The 19,067-nt window shown below is 40.3% G+C and overlaps 2 protein-coding genes and 1 long non-coding RNA gene across 4 annotated transcripts; 2 read left to right on the forward strand and 1 right to left on the reverse strand.

Annotated features, from left to right (window-relative positions):
- Positions 1-489: 489 nt before the first annotated feature.
- On the forward strand, positions 490-4,447 carry LOC104089892 (vacuolar protein sorting-associated protein 32 homolog 2). Of its 2 annotated transcripts, none has more exons than XM_009594901.4 (8): positions 490-779; positions 892-1,003; positions 2,392-2,491; positions 2,902-2,987; positions 3,075-3,166; positions 3,347-3,461; positions 3,595-3,811; positions 4,076-4,447. In XM_009594901.4, exons 2-7 carry the CDS (start codon positions 932-934, stop codon positions 3,784-3,786), a joined length of 657 nt encoding a protein of 218 aa, XP_009593196.1. In that variant the 5' UTR covers positions 490-779; positions 892-931; the 3' UTR covers positions 3,787-3,811; positions 4,076-4,447. The 2 variants fall into 2 exon arrangements, with proteins under 2 accessions (XP_009593196.1, XP_009593197.1); XM_009594902.4 differs by having other exon boundaries at positions 522-821.
- Positions 4,448-5,514: 1,067 nt separating this feature from the next.
- Positions 5,515-6,144, reverse strand: LOC104089891 (uncharacterized). Its single transcript, XR_684822.4, has 2 exons — positions 5,934-6,144; positions 5,515-5,735 (listed from the first exon to the last, which is right to left on the reverse strand). It is a non-coding gene; the product is annotated as an uncharacterized lncRNA (long non-coding RNA).
- A 4,450-nt stretch (positions 6,145-10,594) lies between these two features.
- On the forward strand, positions 10,595-10,942 carry LOC138892314 (uncharacterized). The gene has a single exon (XM_070176021.1). It carries the CDS (start codon positions 10,595-10,597, stop codon positions 10,940-10,942), a length of 348 nt encoding a protein of 115 aa, XP_070032122.1.
- The last annotated feature ends 8,125 nt before the right edge of the window (positions 10,943-19,067 follow it).

Genomic DNA, 19,067 nt, shown 5'->3' on the forward strand with positions numbered 1-19,067 from the left:
GGAACATCTCTTTATATAGTAGAGGAAACCTAATTATGGCATGTCTCTAATTTTAGAAGGAAATCGTATAAACAGCTAGTTAACCGCTTTTGATTTGGTCCGTTCCGAGATTCACGCCATGATCCTCGACCAATCACGAATATTCGTCCCGAGATTCACGTCGTGATCTTCGACCGGTTACTGATATCTCGCAATTCTGTTATTATGCTTCCCTCAAAATTGGTCATACTTGGTCTCGATTGTTGTTGGTTTTGGTCTCAACGTACACTTCGATCTCTAGGCTCGATGTCTTATCTTCGAACTCAGGTCTGATTTATTACGAGGTTACATCGATGCAACTCTCTTGCCTCGATCAAACAGCAAAATCGGATAGGCCCGATTTTTACCGTATATATGTGGTTAAATTTGTAAATTGATTTTTAACTTTGGTGCTTCCCACTTTGAATTCATCCAACTCCTTTTGGAGGACACTCCACAAATGCTTGCCGTGTGGGTTCCGACTACCATTTCCAAATTCACTCAACACGCTTAAGAAAAGCCATAACCCCCCACCCCTACTCCCGAAAACCAATCCCAACCTAACCGGGTCGACCCGTTACCTTCCAAATCGTCTTCTTCTCTTTCCTCTCCCCTTCCTTGATACTTCCCATAAATTCATTGCCTTACAACCAAATTCAATCATGATAATCTCGAGTTGAATCAAATTTCCTCTAGAATCATATACCTTCGAGTTGATCATTGATCAACCGTCTACTCTAATCCCAACTTCTAATTAACAGGTACTGCGACGTAGGCATCATCATCTTGTTATTTCATTTCAGGTCAGGAATTCATTCTTTCTCAGAGCTTTTAATTATAAATATCAATTACTTCTTGGTGTTTTAATTGCAGAATAAAGCAGGTTTCACCGTTGTCTGTTGTATAAGCAAAGATGTTTTCGAAGATATTTGGGAAACCCAAGCAGGAAACTAATGCTCTTGCGACTCTTGACAAATTAAACGAGGTATAATAATCGCTATTTGCCCATTAATTATATTAACTGTAACTATTGAAATCAATAGTGGAAAAAGAATGTCAGTTGCTTTTGTTTGAACGCAGATCAATGGAATAATTGATCCCAGGAAAAATTCCTAGGGTTCGGCTGTGAATTTATTGATACTGCTAAACTCTTTTAAGTCTTATACAGCTGACTTCATTTATTTGCATAAAGTACACCGACTAGCTTTGGGCAAACATTGTATTTGTGTTAAAAAAATTCATTTAATATGTATAAATAATTTATCAAGAACCCAGGGAACAAAAATAATTGTTGTCTAGAACCCCTAAACTAAATATCCTAGCTCCGCCTCTGCGTGTAGGTGATACTGACTAGTTGGGATTAAACTAGTTTTCAGTGTAGGGATAAATGTGAGATTTATAGATAACCCTAACTTGCTTAGAATACGAATTATTTAGCATTGGAATCGAATTGACCTGCACATAGCGGAATGGATATAGAGGAATTGTATAGCTAAGTCTCCAAGGGGATGTCCTAGTGGTTGAGACATACAACTTGGAAATCCCGTGTTTGACTTGCCTATAACACTTGGTAATTGGTATTAGGCCATCTAGCATGATTACCTTGAGAAAGAGAAACTGTGTTTGTGGCTACCTGATGGATTAAGCGAGCTGTGCACCCTGATTCGGATACCACCTATATTTTTAAAGAGAGGACTGATTTAACCGATCCTGAATTTGGTGTACTAAGGCATATTGATTGCTTGATTGTAAAGCTATCTTCAAAATCGATGGTTGATGGCCATTTAGAGGGGCATATCTTACTATCTTTCAAATTGTCGCCTGACATTTAACTAGGTACGAGGATTGTCATTAGTGTGTCATGAGGATGTATATCTAAGAGGTAGCCTATCAAGGATGATCTTCCTTTTTACTGGTTTCATTTTTCAATACATTTGCTTCTCGTCATTCTTCTCATTAGGACGTTGGGGAATGTAGTTATGTGCTGCTCTCTTGCGAAATTGCAGTCCTTGTTCTTTTTACTGTTGGTGCCTCAGGAGGAATTCCCATTAGGTTGACAATTTCGTTCCACATTCGTTGGGCATATTACATGCGCTGTTTTATTTATTAGGTAATTTATTTTATTTGGATAGCATTATAGGATTGGATCTCTATTACCAATGAGAATTGCTCTGTTAGGTAGTCATAGGTGATACGGAGAAAAGTGGTGGTTGAACTCTGTGCTTGTTAGGGAGCATTATTTACCCTGTTTGTTTACACACAATTGTAAAATTTTATACAGGTCAAATGGATTGTTTTTCCTGCTTTGTGGATGATTTGTCCATTGCAAGCAGGTGCATATATTTTGAATTTTTTTGTTTTTCATTTGTCCAGACTCTGGAGATGCTTGAGAAGAAGGAGAAAGTGCTTCAGAAGAAGGCTTCTGCAGAGGTTGAGAAGGCCAAAGATTTTACAAGAGCAAAGAACAAAAGAGGTATGGATGAATCTTTTGTGCTTTCATGGAAATTTTAATTTTCTAGATCCTGTTTTGCTTATGTCATGTGGACTTTGTATTAGATAATACTCTTATTGCTCCGTTATATCTTGCTTCATATTTAGATAGGTATAATGGGTTAGTTTGTTAGTCACTGGCTTTGTAGATACTTGTTGCACTTCGTGACTGGATGCTGCACCTGAATGGCTCTACATACTTGCTCTTTTAGTTGCATATCACTTTGTTTGCCCCCTTTGAATTATCTAGTATGTGATAACACAGTTTAAAGAGCATAGGAAGTTCTCTAGATCTGTTATCTCTTGATATTTCTTACCTTCTTTTCTCAACTGAAGAGAATTTACGTGATTCTTGCTGCTGGCCTACATGAGTAATTGTCATTTATGATGCAGCGGCAATACAATGTTTGAAGAGGAAGAGGCTCTATGAACAACAAATTGAGCAGCTTGGCAATTTCCAGCTTCGCATCCATGATCAGGTTTGCTTGTTAATTAGTAACCTTTGTTTAGTGTTCCATGAAATATTGGTCATACACCTATTCACTTGTCAAACTTTCAATTTCTAGATGATAATGCTAGAAGGTGCAAAAGCTACAACTGAAACTGTTGATGCTTTGAGAACTGGAGCATCCGCAATGAAAGCAATGCAGAAAGCAACGTAAGTAACAAAGTTGCTCTATTTAGTTATATCCTCAAATTACTAAAGCACATGTATCCTATTTGTTTTTATCATTTGTTTTTATCCTATTCTTTATTCATATGATGTCTGGAGTATATTTGGGTTATTGGTATGGTTCTTTTCTCCTTTCTCTGATTAAAGATTGCATTGTATTGGCAGGAATATTGATGATGTGGACAAGACAATGGATGAAATAAATGAACAGACTGAGAATATGAAACAAATACAGGAGGCTTTGGCTACTCCAATTGGTGCAGCAGCTGATTTTGATGAGGTTCCCGATCTATCACTTGATTATGCTTCCCTATGAGCTCTATGGCATTCTTTGTTGGACAGTCTATATTCTATGCTAGAGTACTTTGTCAACGTAAAATGCTTATGCATTTCTGCTATTTCTGCTGTTGCAGGATGAATTGGAGGCTGAACTTGAAGAGTTGGAAGGTGCTGAATTGGAAGAGCAGCTCCTTCAACCAGCAACTACTGCCCCTGATGCACCAATCCATGTTCCTGCGGGGAGGCAACCTGCTCGGCCCATTCCTCAGAGGCGTACAGCTGAGGAAGATGAACTTGCTGCTTTGCAAGCAGAGATGGCTCTTTGAGCTAGTCCCTCTTTTGTTTTAACCGGTAAGCTGTCCTACCAGTCCATCTGAATATTAGTCAGTATGATTTTCAACTGGTAACTTATTGGTGAAATGAGAGCACCTGTCTTTGAAAGATTTCACCTAAGACATGCAATTGCCCGAGCCTTCTTGGATTTGAATGATTGAGGTCCTCAGTTGCAATTGCATGTAGTGTATCTAGATTTACACTCATTTGTTTGCAATAACTTGGAGGAAAGTGCTTGTCTGCAATCATTTGTTGGTTTATGATGATATTTTTCTTCTGCAGATATTATCACGGGTAGCTTACATATATAGACTGGTTGTACGCATGCATGAGACTACTGCAATTACTTTCACATGCGAGAGACTACTGCAATTGCTTTCACATGCGAGAGACTACTGCAATTGCTTTCACATGCGAGAGACTACTGCAATTGCTTTCACATGCGAGAGATCTATGTCGGTTAGTAGGACTATGTACATAATTGTGTTGCAGAAAATGATGAATTCCATGAACATCAGAATTTATGGTTCATGCTTAAGTGAATCTTATGTTCACTACGTCCCTTTTTTCTTAAACAAAATTAAGAATCTCCTTTGTAATCTTGTACCATCTCAGAAGGATGATTATATGAAATGTTTTGTCTGCTTCTGCAAATTGGTGATTGAATGGCTGGTGCATGTCGGTAGTTTGTCGTTCTTTTTTATCCAGTCATTGCTTACAAAATCTTGAGCTAAAACCTTGATATGCCTTGATCTTTCCCTGCTCATGCTGTACGCCTTGGTAGTTTAGGTCAGAATGGCAATTGATTTTGGACTAACTTCACGACGTCTGGTTTTGATCTGTGCAGAAGTTTATCATATTCTTATTAGTTCATGCCAAAGTATATTTCATTCTTATCTTTTGATGTTTCCTTGTAGCATCGGAACTGAAATGAGCTCTTGATTTATGGTCCGAAAAAATGAGATTTAGTTGTAGGGTGTCTTGTGAGTGATTAAACGAGTCATGTTAGATTATTAGCAATGTAGTGAATGGACTTGCATGCTATTCTGCATAGGGGTGAAAAATAAGCAGTTTGGATTTTACAACTATGAGAATAAGTCACATGCTTGTTGTCAAACCCTCCCTTTCTTCTGAATCAAGAGACCATCTTTAGTCCTTCAGGGAAAGAAGTAGCTTTGTCAGAGGCGGAGCCAGAATTTAAAGTTTATGGGTTCGAAATACTAGTCTTTCTAATCTACTGAGATCTAAATTAATAATTTTTATATTTCAATGAATTTCTTACTACAAATTCAGGTTTGGATCAAAGCTATTGGGTTCAGTTGAACCCGTAGCCGAAAAGCTAGCTCCGCCCCTGGCTTTGTAGGTAACTCTGCTTCTATCCTTTGCTTGTGTGAAGGTTCCAAGTCCATTTTGCTAGGTCCGGTAGCTTATGGTGAGTGTAATCAAGATACTTGAATGGCGCATTTGTAATTTCTCAATTCTTGAGTTCTCGAATAAAGCGTAAATGGTATGACAATTGTTTCTTTGTTTCTTCAGCAATATGTCAGAATTATTTTTGGAGATGTTCTCCTCCCCAGTCCCTGTCCCCAAGTGGTAAAGATAGGTTATGAATGGCCGATTGGCGGGACAGGAGTCTCTGGGGAATGTAAAGTCTCAAGGCATTGGACCCGGTGCGTACTAGAAAGGAGAAGTAAAATTATAGGATTTATGCAATTTAATCGTGAAGTAAACAAATGAAGAATTTCTGCCTTAGAAAGAATACACGAGGATTGATTTGTCGAACAGAATAAATATGAAATCTACAATACCAATCAACTATCAGAAGAAAAAAAAGACCCAAAAAAAAGGACATGGGTACAATAAAGTGCTCAGTGAATCATGTAGGTAATTGCCAAAGCAACCAGCATAAGCACATAGGCTATTCCTTGATCAATTGCAACTCCTGCAATAGTAAATAGATATGCTCAATTTCAAACTGTTAAAACAACTCATTGATAAGCACATATGTCAGATTCGTAAAACTTTGTCATTTATCTAAAAATTGAATACAACTCTTCTCTTGTGACAGTTGCGAAGTCGGAAGGGGAAGGGGGGGAGGGGGACTGGAAGGAGGAGAGAGAGAGAGAACAAAGTCACAAACCGTCGTTTGAAGGGGCAGGGGCTGGCTCAGGGACTTGAGCATTGATAGAAGGAATAGCCAATGCTAGAAGAAAAGCCAAAACTATCATTAAAGAGACTCTTAAGACCTCCATTTTCACCTTCTTTTTTCTTCCTTTTTCTTGAAACAGAGCAGAGACCATGCAGCACACTTTGAGACCCTTTAAATCCTTCTACTAGAACTAGAATGTTGTGCCAACGCTGTCCTAAAAGGTAGTATTTAAAGGAGTCAGAGATGAGAGGGAATCCTTGACTGTCACCTTTTTTGAATTTTAATTAAAGGTATCTCCAATCGGTAGCCACTCTGTCATTCTCTTTGTTCCAAGTTTGTTAAGGACCAAGAGCCGATTTCAGCCGTTGATCATGGCCACGTGTAAGGACAGCAAACGCTGCATGTTCTGACTACAGGCAGTATTGAGCTGTAGAGTATATATTCCATCTGTTTCAATTTATGTGAATCTGTTTGACTGAGCACGAAGTTTAAGAAAAAATAAAAAAAATTAGAATTTGTGGTCCTAAACAAATCAGAAAGGGGTCCAGAGTATTTGTGTGGTTATAAAAACTTTTCATTAAGGGTAGAATTAAAAGTTTAAGCGAAATTATTTTCAAATTTAGAAAGGGGTTATTTTTTTTGGAACGGACTAAAAAAAATAGGTTCACATAAATTGAACGGAGAGATAAAAGAGTAGTAAAATGGTGGACCTCGTACAATGCTTGAAAATTCCTTTTCACTCCCCACATGGAATAAATGATTGGCTGTCAAATATGATTTGTGTCTCTTTCTTTAGTTATTTTCAAATTTCAAAATAGATTCTGTTGCTCCCCAATGCACACATAAATATTCGTGGTCAACACGTAATAAAGTGATAATAAAGAGTATTGAACTCACAGAGACTTGTCGTTAACTGTCTACTATAATGACCCGCTCGATCGTTTTGAATATTTTAGCCCTCATTCCCTATTTATTGCCTCCTCGATGCTATATTATGATTATGTGACTTGTCGGGGTATTTGGTTTTGATTTCAGGTGAGTTTCGGAGTAAAATATGACACATCGTCCCTAAGTTGGAGGTTTAATTTGTAAGAGTTGACTGTAGTTTGATTTTGTGTAGACGACTCCGGAATGGAGTTTTGACGATTTCAATAGCTCCGTATGGTGATTTTAGACTTAGAAGCGTGTCCAGATATTGATTTAGAGGTCCGTTGGTCGTTTCGGTGTGAATTGACAAAAGTTAGAAGGTTGAAGGTTTGCAAGGTTGGAAAGTTTGATTGGGAGTTGACTTTATTGATATCGAGGTCGGTTCCCGATTTCGGATGTTGGAATAGGTCCGTTGTGTTATTTATGACTTGTGTGCAAAATTTGAGGTCAATCAGAGTTGATTTGATAGGTTTCAGCATCGAATATAGAAGTTAGAAGTTCATTTGGCTTGAATCGATGCGCGATTCGTGGCTCTAGTGTTGTTTGACGTGATTTGACGCTTCGAGCGTGTTCGTATGATATTTTAGGACTTGTTGGTATGTTTGGTTGAGGTCCCGGGGGGCTCAGGTGTAATTCAGACCAAACTTGCTTGTGACTCATAACACCTATGAACCTAGAGCTCTGGTACCAACTTGTCACAACTTCAATTTTTCTCCGTAGGATGTCGTGATGACACCTAGTTTCTAAGACTAGGTAAGCCTAACATTTACGCAGAAATAACTGAAATAATAAATAAACCCTCAAATACTCAACATCTATATAAAATAAACTCCACTGCTCAACATATACAATTTCCCCAAAATCTAGTGATATCAAGTCACAAGCTCTACAACGGTATCATAGTCATCCCTGTACAAGTGTATCTAATAAAAGAAGGAAAATATAGAAATAGATATAAGGTGACTCCGAGGCCTACGGACGTCGGCAGGTGTACCTTGAAGTCTCCAAATATAAACTCAGCTCACTGATGCCGGGACTGGTAGGAGGTACCTGGATCTGCAGAAAAATATATGCAGAAGCATAGCATGAGTACACCATAATGATACCCAGTAAGTGCCAAGCCTAACCTCGGTAGAGTAGTGGCTAGGTCAGGTCAAGCCCTTACTGGAATAAATAGGAAAAGAAATTGTACAATTGTATGGCAGTATAGAAATGATAGTAATGAAATTGAAACAACAATAGCATGTCAAGTTTAGCTACACGGAACTAATGAAATTGATGCAATATGGAGAAAACAAGAAATGATGTGCTAAGGAAACAAAGCAGCTAAAGACAAGTGCAGCAATAGAGAAGTGCCAACAAGAGTCACTACCGAGGTACCGCCTCGTAGTCTCAAGAATAATTCACAGTCTTTCCTTATATCACCGCGGGAGCCTTGCATTTAGTTTTGAAAATCATTTTTTCCCGAAATAGTATTCCGCGTTTTAGTCCACCTTATCACACCGCATGGCATCTAGTAGTTTCCCTAGTAGCCACGCGTATCAAGCTCACCTTATTTCACCGCATGCATTTTAACCCCAAAATCTTATACCACCGCATGCGTATCAATATTACAACGTATCACAAATCGCATCGCAAGTGCCCAATATCTCAACTTGCCAAACAAATCAAAAATAACAGTATTTGCACAATAAGGAGTCCACGGCTCAACCACAATGTACACAAAGTCTCGACAATAACAACCGGAAGTGAATAACTCAACATAATAGTATTTCATAACTTAACACTTTGCCTCAATGTGAATCACGATCTTTATAACTCAATACCAATTTCAACAACAAAATATTCCAAGATTGGCAACTTCAAGTAAGGAGTTCAACGGTTAAATAATGAATAAGGAATAAAGGAAACAAGAACTTCAATTAAACACGTAGAGAAATTAGCAAGTAAGAGATATGACAAGTAGCACATGTGAAAATAGACCAATGGTGACGAATATATCATGATAAGATACCTCAATTAAGGCATGAAAGGAATCTACATAGCTAAAATCGGTAATTTTCACATTTAGCCCGTGCACACACCCGTTACCTTGCGTACACGACTTTCACACATCACAGTTATCGCAAACAACATAAATCCTAAGGGGTAATTCCCCCACACAAAGTTAGGCAAGACACTTACCTCAAAACACGCTAACTCAATCCACTAGTAGGCCTTTCGCTCGATTTTCCAACTCCGAATGGCTCGAATCTAGCCAAAACAACTTCGTACCATAAATATAAACTATAGGAAACTAATTCGAATAATAAAATTACGATCTTTACAAAAAAATAAAAAGTCAACCAGGGCCCGCGTCTCGGAACCCGACCAACCATACAAGAATTACTCAAATTCGACCTCAAATCGCCTTTCAAAACTCAAAAATTTAGTCTAGCAAGTTTTTAACCATTTTCCCCCAAATTTCTAACTCAAATCCCTAAATGATGAAAATAGTAATTGATTCATGAAATATAGTCCAATCCATGTTAGAATCACTTACTCCAACAATACCCTTGAAAACCCCTTGAAAAATCGCCTCACACCAAGCTCTCTAGGTCAAAAATATGAAAAATGACATGAACCCTCGTTTTTGAAATTATATTCTGATGCCCAGTGATTTCTTCTTCGCGTGCGCGAAAGTGCCTCGCGTTCGCGAAGCACAAATTAAGCTGCTGCCAAAATGCCTCTTCCAGGAACGCGATAACCCACTCGTGAACGCGATGGCCAAACGATCCCAAGCTTCGCGAATGCGAAGCCTCATTCGCGAACGCGTAGACCAAACGCGTGAGGTCCCCAGCCTGCCTCTCTTCTTCGCGAATGCGGCTCCTTGCTCGCGATCGCAGTGCACAAACCCACTGAACCTTCGCGAACGCGAAGGGTAAATTTCCAGCAACCCCTGAAGACTCTACGCGAACGCGGGAAAACCTTCGCGAACGCGTAGAAAGAAAACTGACCTGCAGAAAACCAGTAGTTTCAGCAATCCTTAGGTTCCGAAATGCGCCGAACAAAGTCTTGCGAATCGGTACAGAGATGTCTATACTTATCTTCGGGAGGCTATGGAGCTTTTAGGAAAGCTCCACTTCTTTGATTCCTTATCGTGCGGATTTATTGACTTAGAAATTCTAAACCTCTGTCTTTCTATTCTCTCACAGATTGTGAGGACACGCATAACTAGATCGGATGATCAGACACTCGCGCCCCTTGCTAGAGCCACGAGAGGGCGGGGCCAGGGCAGTGGCTGAGGACGAGCACATGGTGTAGCCAGAGCATCAACCCGAGCTACTACAGAGGAGCCGCCAGTAGCTCCAGTTGGAGGGTAGACCTCTGATGCGCATGTCACTACCCCTACACTTCAGGAGACTCTTGCCCAGGTTTTGAGCATATTTGACACTTTAGCTCAGGCGGGGTTGATTTCACTTGCTCCTGCTACATCTCAGGCCGAGGGAGGAGCACAGACTCCCACCGCCCATACCCCAGAGAAGCAGGTCTAGGTTGACCAGGTCCTAGAGGTCATACCAGTGTAGTCGGATGTCCCAGTTCAGCCTGAGGTTAGGGCAGAAGCTTCTGAGGGAGAGCAACTCAGGCTCGAGAGGTACAAGAAGTACCACCCTCCTGCTTTCAGCAGTTTGGCTTCAGAGGATGCACATGATTTTCTTGGGGAGTGCCATCGTATCCTCCGTATTATGGGTATTGAGGAGTCGAGTGAGGTTACTTTCACTACGTTCCAGCTTAAGGGAGTGGTTTATCAGTGGTGGCGAGCGTATGAGTTGGGTAGTCCAGCCGAGGCAATTTCACTGGCATGGGCTCAGTTCTTAGATATGTTCATGAGGGAGTTTGTTCCCAAGAGTCTTAGGGATAAATGGAGCGTAGAGTTTGAGCAGTTGTGCCAGAGTGCTATGACCGTGTCGGAGTATGCAGTCCGGTTTAGTGATTTGTCCAGGCATACACCGACCTTCATTGCTACTGTCAAAGAGCGAGTTCGTCAATTTATCGAGGGGCTCAAACCTGGTATCAAATTCAGCATGACTTGAGAGTTGGAGATGGACATCCCACACCAGCAAGTAGTATAGATCGCTAGGAGATTGGAGGGTATGTGGTCCCGATAGAGATAGGAGAGGGAGGCCAAGAGGCCTCGAGATTCTGGCACATATAGTGGTGCTCGTGCCCCAGTTACAGCCCGTTGTGGTAGGGGCTATTTGAGCCGCCCTGTTCATTCAGCACTTCCAACCTCCAGCAGTATTCTGGCCACTCCCAGGTCTCATGTTCCCCATTATGCACCGCCATTGTCTAGTACACCTCCTGCACGGGGAGCTTTCAGCGGTCAGTCCAGCCGACCAGGCCCGAGCCATTTCTAGCAGCGATGTCCTCTGAGAGCTTGTTTTGAGTGTGGTGAAACTCGTCATATGGTGAGGGACTTCCCCAGACTCAGGAGGGGTGCACCTTCACAGACTACTCAGGCCTCACGTATTCCATAGGGTCCTCAGGCTTCTCAGACCGTGGTTACTGCACCAGTTGCCATTCCACTTGCACAATGAGCTAGAAGTGTAGGTCGGGCAGGTAGAGGTTGCAGATATTATGCTCTTCCTGCTAGGACGGAGGCAGTTGCATCCGACTCAGTTATCTCAAGTATTATTCCGGTTTGTCATAGAGATGCGTCAGTCTTATTCGATCTAGGCTCCACTTATTCCTATGTATCATCTTACTTTGCTCCATATTTGGGTATATCCCGTGATCCTTTGTATTCTTCTGTCTCTGTGTCCACACCTGTGGGAGATTCCATTGCTGTTGACCGTGTTTAGTTGTTCGTGGTGGTTTTGAGACCAGAGATGATCTATTATTGCTTAGTATGGTAGATTTTGATGTTTTTTTGGGCATGGACTAGTTGTTGCCCTATCATGCTATTCTTGATTGTCACGCCAAGATGGTGACATTGGCTATGCCAGGTTTTCCGCGGTTGGAGTGGAGGGGTGCTTTAGATTATGTTCCTAGCAAGGTGGTGTCTTTCCGTAAGGCACATCAGATGATTGGGAAGGGGTATGAGGCATATCTAGCCTTCATGAGAGATTCAGTATTGATACTCCTACCGTTGAGTCATTTCCGGTTGTGAGGGATTATCCAGATGTATTTCCGGCGGATTTGCTAGGCATGCCGCCCGACATGGATATCGATTTTGGTATTGATTTACTGCCTGGCACATAACCCATTTCTATTCCACTATATCATATAGCCCCAACAGAGTTGAAGGAGTTAAATGAGCAGTTGCAAGAGTTACTTGATAAGGGTTTCATTCGGCCCAGTGTATCACCTTTGGGTGCTCCGGTCTTGTTTGTAAAGAAGAAGGATGGTTTGATGCGCATGTATATTGATTATCGATAGTTGAACAAGGTTATAGTGAAGAACATATATCCATTTCCACGCATTGATGACCTATTTGATCAATTATAGGGTGCCAAAGTGTTCTCAAAGATTGACTTGTGTTCAAGCTATCATCAGTTGAAGATTCGGGAGCCGGATATTCCGAAGACTGCCATCAGGACTCGGTATGGTCATTACGAGTTCCTTGTGATGTCATTTGTGCTGACCAACACCCCAGCAACATTCATGCACTTTATGAATAGTGTATTCCAGCCCTATCTTGACTCATTCATCATTATGTTTATTGACGACATCTTGGTGTACTCCCAGAGCTAGGAGGATCATGAGCAGCACCTAAGGACCGTGCTTCAGACCTTGAGAGAAAAGAAGTTGTATGCAAATTTTCAAAGTGTGAATTTTGGCTTGATTCGGTGGCATTTTTGGGTCATGTCATGTCGAGTAAGGGGATTAAGGTAGATTCGAAGAAGATTGAAGCAGTGCAGAGTTGTCCCAGACTGTCTTCAGCTACTAAGATCCGGAGTTTCCTTGGTTTGGCAGGGTATTATTGCCGATTCATAGAGGGTTTCTCATCTATTGCTGCACCTATGACCAGATTGACCCAGAAGGGTGCTCCGTTCAGGTGGACCAATGAGTGTGAGGAGAGATTTCAAAAGCTCAAGATTGCTTTGACTACAACCCTAGTGTTGGTGTTACCTTAGGGTTCAGGATCTTACACTTTGTACTGTGATGCGTCGCGTATTCTCGCGGTGTTGATGCAAGACGGTAGGGTGATTGCCTACGTGTCTAGACAACTGAAGGTGCATGAGAAGAACTATCCTGTCCACGACCTTGAGTTAGTAGCTATTGTTCATGCCTTGAAGATTTGGCGGCACTAATTGTACGGTGTCCCTTGTGAGGTCTATACCGACCATCAGAGTCTACAACATCTGTTCAAACAGAAGGATCTTAACTTGCGAAAACGGATGTGGTTAGAGTTTCTTATGGACTATGATATCACCATTCTATATCATCTTGGGAAGGCCAATGTGGTGACCGATGCCTTGAGTCGCAAAGCGGAGAGCTTGGGCAGTTTAGCATATCTACCGACATCGGAGAGGCCATTAGCATTGGATGTTCAGGCCTTGGCCACCAACTTGTTAGATTGGATGTTTTGGAGCCGAGCCGAGTTTTAACTTGTGTGGTTTCTCGGTCTTCTCTTTATTATCGTATCAGAGAGCGTCAGTATGACGACCCCCATCTGGTTGTCCTCAAGGACACGGTTCAGCACGGCGATGCCAAGTAGGTCACTATTGGGGATGATGGTGTGTTACGGATGCAGGGCAGGCTATGTGTGCCCAATGTACATGGTTTGCGTGAGTTGATTCTTTAGGAGGCAGCACTATTGGCGGAGGAGAATGAAGAAGGACATAATGGAGTATGTAGCTCGGTGCCTAAATTGTCAGCAAATGAAGTATGAGCATCAACGGCCAGGTGGATTGCTTCAGAGGCTAGAGATTCCAGAGTGGAAATGGGAGCGGGTTACTATGGACTTTGTTGTTAGGCTCCCACAGACTCAGAGGATGTTTGATGCAGTATAGGTGATTGTGGATAGGTTGACCAAGTCGGCTCATTTCATTCAAGTGGTGAATACTTATTCTTCAGAGCAGCTGGCTCAGGTTTATATTCACGAGATTGTCCAACTTCATGGCGTGCCGGTATCCATCATCTCTGACCAGGGTACACAGTTTACATCGCGGTTCTGGAGGGCCGTACAACGTGAGTTAGGCATGCGGTTTGAATTGAGCACAACATTTCACCCTCAGATGGACGGATAGTCCGAGCACACTATTCAGATATTGGAGGATATGCTTCGTGCATGTGTGATGGAGTTTGGGGTTTCTTAGGATCAGTTCTTACCGCTTGCGGAGTTTGCCTACAACAACAGCTATCAGTCGAGCATTCGGATGGCTCTATGCTCGTTCGAGGATGAACGTTTGTTTTAAGAGGGGGAGAATGTAACGACCTGGCTGATCGTTTTGAGTATTTTAGCCCCGATCCCCTATTTATTGCCTCCTCGATGCTATATTGTGATTATGTGACTTGTCGGGGTGTTTGATTTTGGTTTCAGGTGAGTTTTAGAGTTAAATGGGACACATAGTCCCTAAGTTGGAGGTTTAAGTTGTAGGAGTTGACTGTAGTTTGACTTTTGTTAGATGACTTCGGAATGGAGTTTTGACGGTTCTAATAGCTCTGTATGGTTATTTTTGACTTAGGAGTATGTATGGATGTTGATTTGTAGGTCCGTAGTTCGTTTTGATGTGAATTGGCGAACGTTAGAAGGCTGAAGGTTTGAAACGTTGGAAAGTTTGATCGAGTGTTGAATTTATTGATATCAGAATTGGTTCATGATTTCGAAAGTATGAATAGGTTCGTTGTGTCATTTATGACTTGTGTGCAAAATTTGATTTCAATCGGAGTTGATTTGATAGGTTTCGTCATCGAATATAGAAGTTAGAAGTTCATAAGTTCATTATGCTTAAATCGATGCACGATTCGTGGTTCTAGTGTTGTTTGATGTGATTTGATGCTTCGAGCGTGTTAGTATGATATTTTAGGACTTGTTAGTATGTTTGGTTGAGGTCCCGGGGGCCTCGGGTGTAATTCAGACCATGTTCGGCGCATTTCGAAACCTTAAGGATTGCTGAAGATACTGGTTTCTACAGGTCTGGTTTCCTTCTACGCATTCGCGAAGGTTTTCCCGCATTCATGTAGAGTCTTCAGGGGTTGCTGGAAATTTACCGTTTGCGTTTGCGAAGAAGGCCACGTGTTCGCGAAGGTTCAATAGGTTTGTGCTCTGCGATTGCGAGCAGGGAGCCGCATTCGCGTAGAAGAGAGGCAGACTGGGGACCTCACGCGTTTGGTCTACGTGTTTGTGAATAAGGCTTCGCGTTTGCGAAGCTTGGGATTGTTTGGCCATCGCGTTCGCAAGTGGGTTCTCGCGTTCGCGGAAGAGGAATTTTGTCAGCAACTTAATTTGTGCTTCGCGAACGCGATGCACTTTCCGCGTTCGCGAAGAAGAAATCACTGGGCAACATAATATAATTTCAAAAACGAGGGTTCATGTCATTTTTCATATTTTGGACGTAGAGAGCTCGGTGTGTGGCGATCTTTCATGGGTTCTTCAAGGAGATTATTGGGTTAAGTGATTCTAACCCGGATTGGACTATATTTCATAAATCTATTACTATTTTCATCATCTAATTAGGGATTTGAGTTGGAAATTTGGAAAAAATGGTAAAATACTTCCTAGACTAAAGTTTTGAGTTTTGAAAGGCGATTTGGGGTCAAATTTGAGTAATTCTTGTATGGTTGAACTCATTATCGAATGTATGTTCAGATTTTGTAATTTTGGTCGGGTTTCCGAGATACAAGCCAGTGTTGACTTTTTATTTCTTCGCAAAGATCGTAATTTTATTATTCGAATTAGTTTCCTATAGTTTATATTTATGGTATGAAGTTGTTTTGGCTAGATTCGAGCCGTTCAGAGTTGAAAAATCGAGGGAAAGGCCTACTAGTGGATTGAGTTAGCTTGTTTTGAGGTAAGTGTCTTGCCTAACTTTGTGTGGGGGAATTACCCCTTAGGATTTGGGTTGTTTGTGATAGCTGTGATGTGTGAAAGCCGTGCACGCAAGGTGACGGGTGTGTGCACGGGCTAAATGTGAAAATTACCAATTTTAGCTATGTAGATTCCTTTCATGCCTTAATTGAGGTATCTTATCATGATATATTCGTTATCATTAGTCTTTTTTTACATGTTCTACTTGTCTTATCTCTTACTTGCTAATTGCTCTACGTGTTTAATTGAAGTTTTTGTTTCCTTTATTCCTTATTCATTATTTAACTGTTGAAATCCTTACTTGAAGTTGTCATTCTTGGAATATCTTGTTGTTAAAATTGGTATTGAGTTATAAAGGTCGTGATTCACATTGAGGCAAAGTGTTAAGTTGTGAAATACTATTCTGTTGAGTTATTCACTTCCGGTTGTTATTGTCGAGACTTTGTGTACATTGTGGTTGAGCCGTGGACTCCTTATTGTAGATCTTGTGACTTGATATCACCAGGTTTTGGGAAAACTGTATATGTTGAGCAACAGAGTTTATTCTATATAGATGTTGAGTATTTGAGTGTTTATTTATTATTTTAGTTATTTCTACGTAAATGTTAGGCTTACCTAGTTTTAGAGACTAAGTGCCATCACGACATCCTACGGAGGAAAATTGGGGTCGTGACACCTACTAATTCAACTAAAATCATTATTCAACCAAGTGGACCAAAGGTTGAGTTTTGTTACTAAATTATGGATCAACAACAACAATATACCCAGTGTAATACCACAAGTGGGGTCTGGGGAGGGTAGTGTGTACACTTACCTTAGCCCTACCTCATGAAGGTACAGAGGTGTTACTAAACTATAGATGCAAAAATTAAACTAGGACATCAGAGCACTATTGTTTAGAGTTACATCAGTAGAGATGAATATTCTAGGGTTGTGGTAAGTTCACCAATATTAGTGAATTCTAGTTAATTTCTCTTCAACTCGAATCTCTTATGGTTGCTAATTAACTGGATTATATGTACTCGTAGCATTCTCTCGAATTACTACCCGCATGCCCAAGATAGGTTAATGCCTATATTTGTATGGAATTAATATACCAAGGACACAATAAAATCACAATATTCAATTAAGCATGATTACTAGGTATAATTATATTCTAACTACAAATCCGCCCTCTAATCTTAGAAATAAGACCATGCTCTCTTTAACTCTTCTCTAATCTAAAACAGTATTTTCAAGAATAACCTTGATAGTGGATAGAACTTAGCTGGCCATTTTTTCAAGCATAATCTTGATAGTGAATAGAACTTAACTGTTAGCCAGACAATCAAGTAATTAAGCACAGAGTTAAGGAAATAATCATATAATAGCAATTCATATTAAAGGCGTAAATAATAATAAAATATCAATATTCGTGGCTAATCACCAACCTAGAATGAATGGACTTAGCCACGCTTAATAATCATAATAATTTCACAAGAAATTGAATGATTAAAATACTTAGTAAAGATGACCAGTAGAAGTAATCTCTAATCCTTGCTCCAACTTTCTCCAAACTGAAGTGTCATTTCCCCCTCCAAATTAGGTTTTGAAACCTTTTTACAAGTTAGGGACATGTAGGATTGAAAGAAATCTCTTCCAGTCGAAATTGGACAGTTCCCAAACAGAGGACCTGGGTTAGCGCGTAGCGCTAAGCAGCGCGCTTACTTCATCTTCTGCCAGATCTGTTCCCCGCGCTACAGGTAGCGCCTAACACTAGCCTGGGCACTAGACTTATACTTTTCCAGTTTTCTTCTTTTCTACTTAAACTCGTGCACATTCATTCGATTCCGCTCCCGATCGGTTCCTAGACATATGAACACCAAAAGTAAGCTCAACCAATCACAACACTCATGAAAATAAATGAGATTTAAGTAAAATGTGAGGTGACACATATACAAATACTCATACTTTTAGCCGAATAACACCACACTATACTTAAACTTAAAACTTTACTATCCCCAAAAACAACTCAAAATGCCACACCACGAGGGAGCATATAACCATTAACCACAATGCACCTACGACTATGGCTGATACCAATAAGTAAATCTTTGCATACCTACTTTATATATTTCCTAACCTTTTACATACCAAAGTATAAGTAAATTATTTCAAAGCTTCCAACAACCTGCCCATAACCACCCCACCTCAAGGACCGGCTCGTCGCCACTAAGCATTCTCGAAGACACTCACCCTAAGAAGAAAAGTCTAATAATGTTACTTATCCATCATGAAATCATGTGCCCTACCACAAAACAAGAGAAGAGATAGTCCACAAATTTAATTCACGAGATCAAATATAATTTAAGAACTTACACACAGGAACAAGAATTCACTCGCTCTGACAAATAAATTTATATGCTTCCATGGTCGTACCATAAGCTTTCCCATAGAGTAGGACTAGACTAATCTAAGCTTGATAAATCTAAGATCAAATAGGACTTTACGATTTATAATTGTAGGCTAATAGACAAGTAAGATATATTTGTGTAATATAACAATCAATTTCGCACATACGCATCATAATCCAATCTTTACATGTTCCACCACATCACGAGTAGGCCTTCTTTCTTTAAGAACTTAAGTATCAGCAACTCACTAGCGATGATAAGATATAATTGGGAAATGTTTTGATTTTTTTCTTCATCTTTTTGTTTTGTTATTTTCTTTCTTTTGTTGTTTTGTTTTATTGTTCTTCCTTTTTTTTCTTTTTTTTTTCTCTTAACACTCTCCACATGTTTGCGACTTTCTCTAGCGGTTTTTAGCTTATACAAGTGCACCTTTCGTCCCTTTTATGGTTCTACTCAAAAGCTACCAAAATTTTCTCCTTACTTATTTCTAGCGCATAGTCTTGCGATTCAAGTGCTTTAGATAAAAGGTTTAACAATGTCAATTAATAACAAAAGGCGATAGGCTTGTAATGCGGTTGCCAAAGAAAAGGTTTACAAGCTTAAAAGAGCTAGTATGGTAAATATTAATAATATAGGTCAACGGGATAGTAAAACAAATGCCTAAATAATCTCTTATACTCAACAAGACTTACTTATTTCGCTTCGTCACAGACACATGGCAAGTTCTGGACTAACACATGATAACATAAAACACAACTTTAAACCTCTAATACACATTGCACATGATCCATT

This window comes from Nicotiana tomentosiformis, chromosome 5 (assembly GCF_000390325.3).
Source record: "Nicotiana tomentosiformis chromosome 5, ASM39032v3, whole genome shotgun sequence".
Classification (NCBI taxonomy): domain Eukaryota; kingdom Viridiplantae; phylum Streptophyta; class Magnoliopsida; order Solanales; family Solanaceae; genus Nicotiana; species Nicotiana tomentosiformis.